Raw genomic sequence first — 9272 nt, forward strand, 5'->3', positions numbered from 1 at the left:
TGTGCCGGGATGGGGTTCCCGTGCCGGGATGGGGTTCCCGTGGCGAGATGGGGGTCCTGTGCCGGGATGGGGCGGCTGTGCCGGGATGGGGTTCCCGTGGCGAGATGGGGGTCCTGTGCGGGATCCGGGGTGGCCGTGCTGTGCCCCGGGTGGCTGTGCAGAGCTCCGGGCTGCCACAGCCCCAGCCCCTCGGGGCCCCTCCCTGAGCCCCGGCCCGGCCCGGCCATGCGGCGGGAGTGTGGCCATGTGCGGGCCAAGCTCCTCCCCGCCGCCGCCGCCCCTCGCCGCGCCGCGGGGACGTGCAGTGGCTCGGCGGGCCATGGAGGCGGGCGGCGGGGCCGGGGCCCGGTGCCCCGCGCTGCTGCTGCTCCTGCTGGCGGCGGCGCTGGGAGGCGAGGCGGAGGCGGAGGCGGAGGAGCCGCGGCCGGCGCGGCAGCGCGGGGACGAGCAGTGCCATTACTACGCGGGCGGGCAGGTGTACCCCGGGGAGGCGGCCCGGCTGCCCGTCTCCGACCACTCGCTGCACCTCAGCCAGGCCAAGAGTAGGTGCCGGGCGCGGCCGGAGCTGCGGGGAGCGCCGGGGCCGGGGCCGGGGCCAGGGCGGGGATGTGCCCGCAGTGCGCTCGGGGCTGCGGAGCGGGGCGGCGGCGGCGGCAGCGCCACGTCAGGCGGAGCGCGGGGGCTCCCGGGCCCTTCCCGTCCCCAGCCCGCTGTGCCTGCGGCCTCCGGGCGGCCTCGGCCGGCAGGGGAGAGGGGAGGAGGGGGAGCTGCATCCCCATCGTGGTCAGCGTCGCCGTCTCACGGGCGTCCGGAGAGGTCCGCGGTTCCAGAAATGGCGAACGAGTTCAGGGGAGCGCTTCGAGGGGTCCACAGGAATGTTCTGTGCTCACACTGCGATGTGAAACAATGAACGGGCGCCCCTCGTAACGCGCTGCCTTCGGCGCTGCCTTTGTGCCTGTGCTCTGTGGTTTTCAGTGCTTTACGTGACAGACCTGGGGACAAACACCGTAAATGGCATCGCTGGGAGATGTTCAGGGACACTGCTCAAAGTCCCGTCCTGCCGGACATAGAGTACAGAGACATCACACAGATATTATCTTCAATTTGAAATCCTTTTCCATTACTGAACCAGGGCATATGTTCTGTTTTAAACGTTTGCAAGCAGATGCTACCAAAAAAAAAAAAAGGAAAAGCAGCCAAGATATTTGTAACCGATACTGTTTGGGTTGTTCTCCCTTTGCAATGTAAGTTATTACAGACAGATGTTTATAACTGCAAAAACAGCTACCCTAGTTTAGAAAGGGTTCAAGATATACAGTATTTCATTTAATATCTTTTCCTTCTCCCTCCTAATCTGAAGGTCGTTGTTATACATCCTTGCTAACTATATTCTGCAGCTGTGGGTCAGCCTAAGAAAGGAGAGCCAAGCAATTCAGGCACCGTCCAGATAATATTTAAGATTCCATATATTTTTCTCATAAGCTTTTGCCTAATTTGCTGGAGATGTATGTCAATGTCCTTGACATGGCAAGTGTATTCAGACCACCCTGTAATCCAGCATACCCTATCCTTTGTGTCAGAATTCACAGTGGTATGAAAATAGAACCTGGCAGATTAATTTTTAATATTTTAAATTCAAGGTTAATCCCTTCTGATAGGAATAGTAAATATATTTCATGATTTTCAACTGGATATTTTTTCCAAAACACAGCTATCTTCAAGTTAAAATTTGCTTAGGAGTTGTAATTTAATAAACATATGCTGCATTTTTAGGTATCTGTCTTTAACTATACTGTGGCATGTATTTTTTGTGGACCAGAATTCCAGACAGGTTTCCATTGTTAAAAAGTAGCAAAGTGAGTTTGAACTATTTTGTGCTTGTGGTTCCCAACAGCTATTTTTAACAGAACAATGAGAGTACCTGCAGTATTAAAGAGCTTTCCCCTTCAGTCTAGCAGGTGCCCTGAGCTGGCAGTGCACACAGGGTTTGTTCAGTCAGCCCAGATAAGGTTTGTGTGGCCTTGATTATCAGTGATCAGCAGCGCTCATGTGTGAGCACAAGTTGGTCAGATTATTTACTTTGTGTGTGTACTAAAGCCTTCATTTCTTCATCATTCTGTGCCCCCCTGTTTAGAAAGCAGTTTCATCTTGGAACTGTGCTGCAGGTTGTTTTTCAAGCAAAAGGAAGAACAGCTGTCCTTGGGCAGCTTGGTTTGAACACAGGTGTTATATTCTGACTTCTAATTCAACATTCTTTGTGTTTCAGTCTCCAAGCCAGCACCTTACTGGGAGGGAACAGCAGTCATTAATGGAGAGTTTAAAGAGCTGAAGCTAACAGATTACGAAGGAAAATATCTTGTCTTCTTCTTCTATCCTCTTGACTTGTAAGTAAGAGCACTGTAGGCATACCACTGAGTGCAGCTACACTAGATTCATAATTTATTAATTCTTCTCTTTTTTTGAGGTCTTGTATTTTTTGTTTGGTAAGAATTTAGGAGAGAAGAAAGGAGTGACGGAAGAAGATATATTCTTTGCATTTGTTTTCTCATCTTGCATTGGTAAAATTGCAACACAGTCTTTGTCCTAGTAACTGTGTCCACTAATTTGTGTCTCCACACAAAACAAAAAACTTTGTAGTTACCCAGTTAGGCAGACTCTATGTTCTGTTTCATGCTGTAAACCAGTGCTGCAAATAGAAGAGAGCATCCTTTCTAGAGGATATAATATATAATATATTCAAGAGGGCATTTTCCCTTTAAGCTTATCCCATAACATCCTAAGAGCACTTGGCATTAACCTCCTTTATTTAGAATGCAGTAACTTCACTGACTGAGTGAAAACATCTCTGCTTTTTAAAGGACAATCCCATTCTTTTCCACAAAATGAAGATAAGAGGACAGAGATGCATAACTACTTTTAATATTATATCATCATTAGCTTTACTACTTTAGTTCTTCTGTAATAGAAAAAAGTTGAAGACAAATTAGTTAAAAGTTGCAGATTTGCACAGTAACAACAAATTATAGTATGATCCTCTGAAAAAATTGGCTTACAGTGCTTAAATTCAGCCACATTTGTAAAGTCTAAAAGAAAGTAACAGTAACAGCTCTGTAAAAGTAAAAGTAAAAGTAACAGCTCTGAATCCAGATAGTAAAATAACCATAGATTTGTAGTCTTCAGAAATAATCCATTTGTAACAAAGCTGGAGTCTGAGGGTGGAGGATTTGTCAGGCAGCATTTTGGTTAAAGACTTGAAAGAGCAATAGAAATAAGCAAAAGCTGAAATAATTTATGATAAATACACCATTTTAAGTTAGGCAGAGAATTTACTGGCTTTCTCATGAAATTCTGACTTCATCTTTTCTTCAATCTTCTAGTACGTTTGTCTGTCCAACTGAGATAATTGCCTTCAGTGACCGAATTGAAGAATTCAGAGCAATAAATACTGAAGTGGTAGCATGTTCTGTGGACTCAAAGTTCACTCACTTAGCCTGGTATGTATCTTTCCCTTGTCTTTCACTATGTTGGAATTATTATTCATAGTTCCAACATAGTGAAAGAACAGCACTCCCCAGATTTTTAGCCTGTGGAGATAAATCATCATGTGTGAAAGTGCAATGCTATTGACACAAATGTTTAAAGTAAGTTTTTACCCTAGTGTGTGAAAGTACCTTTATTTTTTAAGTTTCTTTAATGTGTATTGCAATATGTTATGTCTCAGTCCAAAAAATACTACTAATACAAAAAGAAAGTATTAAGGAAACTGTCAGTAAATGCTTCACTTGTCCCAGGTCACGAGCACGTTGGCATAAAGCAAATGCAACTGATAAGAAAAAGGTCATCATTAACTGCAAAAGATCTACTGAACATTTTGTTCAAGCCACAAATTCATTTCCTTTGTGTGCAGAACAGAAAAAATGTCACTTGCACTAAATCCTTCTGTCCGTACTGATGTAGTTTGTGATTTCTGACTTGTGTAGGGAATATAAATCTGTATGAGAAATACATCTATATTTCCTTTCCTTCAAAGGATTAATACTCCTCGTAAACAAGGAGGACTTGGACCAATGAAGATTCCCCTTCTTTCTGATCTGACACACCAGATTTCAAAGGATTATGGAGTGTATCTGGAAGATCAAGGACATACACTTAGGTATTTCACTGGGTTGCAGTTTTGTTGGGTTTTTGCTGGGGTAATACTTCCTGCTTTATATTTAAAGAAGCATTTGAAACTTTTCTTTTAGAGCAGCTTTTACTTGGGGATTCACGGAGAGTAGCAAATATTGAAGAACACAAAAAATGTAGTCATAATGAGTCAGAAGAGGGATCAAGGTTAATATCCTGTGTAACAGCAGGCATCAGTAGATACCTAGGGCAGGGCAAATGTGCAGGATTCCCCAGAACTGCAGCTGCTCAGGGACCTCTCAAGTCCAGGTGGAGTCAAGACTAAGGTTACCTGAAGAGATACATCTGCCTAAAACTGAATAGTTTCTTTGGGGATCCCTGTAATGCCATAGCATCTGCAGCATGCCCTGGCAGGGCCTGTCAGAGCTTAGTTCTGTGTTAGTTCTGCAAAGAAGTATATGTTTTTTGTTTTAACTGGAGCTCAGCTCAAGTCCTCTGATACCCAGGTAAAGAATAGTAGGTTACTGGTGGTGAGTATTACGTGGTGTTTGCAAAGATCAAATTCCTCCCATCCAGCAGACATAAAATAATGCATGAAAACACCACTATTATTAATTCTGTTTCCTAACACCCAATTTTTTTACCCACAGAGGCCTTTTCATTATTGACAATAAGAGAATCCTTCGACAGATCACAATGAATGACCTTCCTGTTGGGAGATCAGTGGATGAAACACTTCGTTTAGTGCAAGCATTCCAGTACACAGACAAACATGGAGAAGGTGCTCTTTTAACTTTTGCCATATTGAAAATTGGTTTACCTAGCCTGGAAGCTGTATTAGCTTTTTGGAGAAAAGATGCTCAGTAGCATTAAGGACTGGCCTCATACAGTGACTGAAGTGCTTTGATTGCCCTGCTTGATTCTGTGGTCCCAGGTCCTTAGGTTGTTTCTAGAATAGTCATTTACATTTTGATTGACATTCATGAAAATGTGAGCATAAAGCATTCCTCTAGTCTGAATTTTGGCATGATGTACCATATGTCACAAGCATAAATTTGTACAAAATATGAGGCTGTGAAGAATGAGGCCCAATATTTCAGTACATTTTTGCATACTAAAATAATGGAGATGCAGACCATCCTTGTCCTGGGCCATTCACTGAGGACCTGTGACAATGAGTGTTTCATGTCAATATACATAGTGATACTGTAGAAATTATAGCACCATTACTTGTGTTTTCTGTATAAGTGCTGTGTGATCATCTTTCCCCAACAAACAAATTTTACTGTCTTCATATCATTACTTTGTATCAAGAATTCTTATTCCTCCTGTTCAAGCATGGGGTGAACTTTTTGACATTTCATTAAATAACTTATTTGAAGATTTGAAGAATACACATTTAGCAACTTAACTTCCAGTTCAATTCAATGTCTCCAAGCATTTGAAAGTACCTTTATATGAAGGTACAAATCATTATTCTACTGTGCTGTACAGACTTCAAAAGATAGATGTTGATACTTAGGCTATGCACATCTGACTAAGGAAATTTCCCCACATTTAGTGCAAAGCCAGCTTACAGAATGTTGATTTGATTACTTTTTTTCCAGCTTTTACATGAATGTTGAGGAAAGTTTCTGTAGACACCTCATTGGTTTCTTTGCACGGAACAAAAGTTCTCCACAATTCCTACTAGCATGTGGGGCATTTTGTCTGCCAGCCTGTCTTAAAGCAGTGTAATATGATATAACTGCTTGGGCTGTAGCCTCAGAGGGAGAGTTCTGAATAGATGAGAGCTTTACTCCAGAATGTGCAGCTGTTCAGGTGTTCCCAGGGCTCCCAGCCACACTGTGGTAAGCACATGCTGCCAATCCCTTTGCTCCTAAGCAAGGTTACAAATAAAATTAGTGTCTTGTGAAATCTTTGAACTGATCTCTTTGCTAAAAAATGCTCCTAGTTTTGGTTTTAAAGAAAGAAAGGTAGGTCTCTATGCAGTCACCTGAATTTTATTGCAAAACTTCTGTTTTACTAGAATAGGTGTTCATCTCAGATACTGCTTTGCCAGTACTTTGTGTAGAGGGACACAAGAATTAAACTAAAGCATAGGCATCCATGCAGAGATCTGCAGCTTTCAGGTGACTGAAGTGGTGGGTGGTGTCAGGTGTAAACTGCTAGGTCACCATCCTATGTGTAAAGAAAACTGCACATTTAATAGTTTGAGATACTGACATGTGACACTTGATGGTGTTTTACTTTAAGGTCAGAAAGAGAATATTAAGCACACAAAAGTCTGTGTATGTAAAAATACTTGAGCTAACTTTGTCCTTTTTTTTTTTTTCAGTTTGCCCTGCTGGTTGGAAACCTGGCAGTGAAACAGTAAGTCACTGTTTATATTAACATGCATGTAGTACTAACAAGCACTCAGTTACCATTTCTACTAGAGCCAAATCCAAAATCTCAGCAACTTCCAGTGAGAAAGTATGAGTAATGTCACATTATTAAACTTAGACCATTTGGATTACTACTGATTTCATTAGGGGATTGTTTCCCTCACATTAGACATCTCCCAGTTGTTTCAAACTCCTGGTATGGAAACAAAATTCACTTGACCAGCAGTGAGTTTGGGATCAAGAACTTTTTCCTGTTAACACCTTGTGAGGGAAAGTTCAAAACTCTTGAGATTGTTGTATCTTCTTGGTTATTTGTCCATATAAATTCTTGGTGGTTCTTACTGCACATCCTGAGCACTACCTAAAAAAAGACAGAAGTTCCCAGGCTGCTGTGGTATGTGCCAGAGCCAGTGCCACTGTCAGCACTCCAGCAGGGAGCAGAGCTTTCCTGTGCAATTCCCCTCCCTTCTTTGCTACTCCTGGGCTCCATGTGACTGGAGGCAGAGAAGCCAGAGTTCACATAAACACTCACTGAACTTGTTTGTGTTCCCTGGCCCAGAGCAAGCCTCAGCAGAATAATGAAACTTTCATCAGAGGTCTGAGCTGCCTCACTCAGATGAGATCACTGTCACTTACTTGAGCATGTGGCTTCCTTCTGAACCATCTGGTGATGACAGAGCACTGTTGTTAAAGAGCTGGCTCAACAAAAACCAGGTCCCAGCAGCTGCTAAGCAGAGTTAATGAGCACTGTACTTGATAACTTGATGTTAAACCATGTTTCTTTGCTGGATGGGAAAGTTTCCTAGGATGACTTGAGGCTGGGAGTCAGTTTTTTCAAGCTAGCAGAGGAGTGTCGTAATGGGGGAAGCTGGATATTAAGACTGTAAAATGAAAGGGGGTGGGCTGGCCCACCATTTGTATTTTGGCACTGAAAAGTTCTGCCCTCCATAACTAGGATCACCTAGATAACATGACATGGATATCTTTTCTAACAAACAGTCTGACAATGCTGATGCTAACAGCTCCAACACTGCCAATTTAGTAATGTAAAGCAGTACTGAAGCATTCTCCACCTCCTCTGTGCAAAAGATGCAAACAATAGCAGAGTGGTTGAAAAAGCCTTTCTCAAAGATGTAGTCATGCCTTCTAAATGTGTTTGATTTAATTAGATCAAACCAGAGGAAGCCATGAGAGTGTGGTGGCCAAGGGAAGAACTGTAAGTAAATTCTGAGCCTCTAGATTACACATATTAATTTACCAAAATATCTTGCTTTTGGGGCAAGCTGTCAAAATTCTTCCTTTGGTAGGCTGCACTCTCTCATGCCTCAATTGGTTGAATCTCTCTGCTACTGCTGTTAGGTACTTTTAGAGATTAATAGTAATCTAGTACCAAATCAACTGATAAATTACTCTTCAGTGTTGCAAGTGAGTTGGCAGTAACATCTTACTGTGAAATACTGTGCTTTTCTGGCTTTATAGTTTGTATTGTTTTTGTGGCTTTGGTTTTTGACTAACATTTTCATTTTCTTTCTTGCACAGATAATTCCAGATCCAGCTGGAAAACTGAAGTATTTTGATAAACTAAACTGAGGCTCACTTCTGTTGAATTCAATAGGTTACATTCAACTTGATTTTTGCCAATAAAATTTCATTAATTTTGGTACTTTTGTGAGTTTGATTAATATGTAACAGTAAAACATTAAAGGGCTCATTGTTTAAATAGAAATCTAACCTATGTGAGGCACAGGTACCTCATTAGTTATCAGAGAATATTCTTATGAAATGCATGCTTTCTCTTTAAGTGGTATTTAAATGCTCAGTCTTCCCAAATCCATTTAGCATCTTGGGCATAGATTCATGACTTTTGCTATTAATAGATTTCTTAATTTCTGCAAAAATCTTGTGTGTTTGGTCACATTCTATAAACTACAGCTAGAAAAGAGCCACTTGGTTATGGTACATTTGTCTGTAGTCCAGTGGCAATAGCAGCTAACTTAAAAGCCGGGAATAAGTTACAGTTGCTGAATTAAATGTCCAGTCTGTGTAAAGCTTGAAAACATTCTTCAACTTCTAAGAACATACCCTACACTATATAAATCAGTACATCTGCACTGAAAAAACCACACCTCTACCAGTTCACGTGATTCAAGGGCTGAACCAGTAAATTTTTCTATGCTTAAATTTTGTAGTGTATTTGCTGATAAGATCAATTCTGTTTCACATTTTCTGAGTTTTGGCCCTGTCCCTATACTGTTAACAGATGGATGTGGGGGATAGTGTCCTGTGCCAATCCACTCCCTAATTGTGGCTCCTAGTTTTAAGGACATAGTTGTTGTTACTGTGGTCACAAGGGTTTTCAGGATGAAGAAGAGACGAGAATGTTGACTCCACGATCAGAAGGCTTGATATATTATTTTATGATATAGGTTACATTAAGACTATACTAAAAAGAAATAGAAAGGAAAAGGTTTCTTCAGCAGCTAGCTAAGCTAAGAATAGAAAATAATTAATAACAAAGATCTGTGTCTCAGACAGAGAGCAAGAACCAACTCTGCCATGAGTCAGGAAATCCAAACATCCACAGGAGACCAATCACGGGTCTACCTGTTGCATTCCACAGCAGCAGATAACCATTGTTTACTTTTGGTTGCTGAAACTGCAGCTTCTCACAAGGAAAAATCCTAAGAAAGGATTTTTCATGAAAGATGTCTGCGACAAGTTGTAGTCTTTCCTGAGAGAAGTACTGACATGTGATCATCA

The 9272-nt window shown here is 42.1% G+C and overlaps 1 protein-coding gene across 1 annotated transcript; it reads left to right on the forward strand.

Annotated features, from left to right (window-relative positions):
- The first annotated feature begins 283 nt into the window (after positions 1–283).
- Positions 284–8175, forward strand: PRDX4 (peroxiredoxin 4). The gene is made up of 7 exons (XM_066571653.1): positions 284–542; positions 2267–2384; positions 3378–3494; positions 4031–4153; positions 4776–4906; positions 6464–6498; positions 8052–8175. Exons 1-7 carry the CDS (start codon positions 320–322, stop codon positions 8100–8102), a joined length of 798 nt encoding a protein of 265 aa, XP_066427750.1. The 5' UTR covers positions 284–319; the 3' UTR covers positions 8103–8175.
- The last annotated feature ends 1097 nt before the right edge of the window (positions 8176–9272 follow it).

Source organism: Molothrus aeneus, chromosome 2 (genome assembly GCF_037042795.1).
Source record: "Molothrus aeneus isolate 106 chromosome 2, BPBGC_Maene_1.0, whole genome shotgun sequence".
Lineage (NCBI taxonomy): Eukaryota > Metazoa > Chordata > Aves > Passeriformes > Icteridae > Molothrus > Molothrus aeneus.

What these genes read in the sequence shown, in the direction of transcription:
- PRDX4 (XM_066571653.1), top strand. Translation starts at nt 320, where the DNA reads ATGGAGGCGGGCGGCGGGGCCGGGGCCCGGTGCCCCGCGCTGCTGCTG. An exon ending in AAGTTCACTCACTTAGCCTG is followed by an intron (nt 3,495 to 4,030) that starts GTATGTATCTTT and finishes TTTCCTTCAAAG; the next exon opens with GATTAATACTCCTCGTAAAC. An exon ending in GGAAACCTGGCAGTGAAACA is followed by an intron (nt 6,499 to 8,051) that starts GTAAGTCACTGT and finishes TTTCTTGCACAG; the next exon opens with ATAATTCCAGATCCAGCTGG.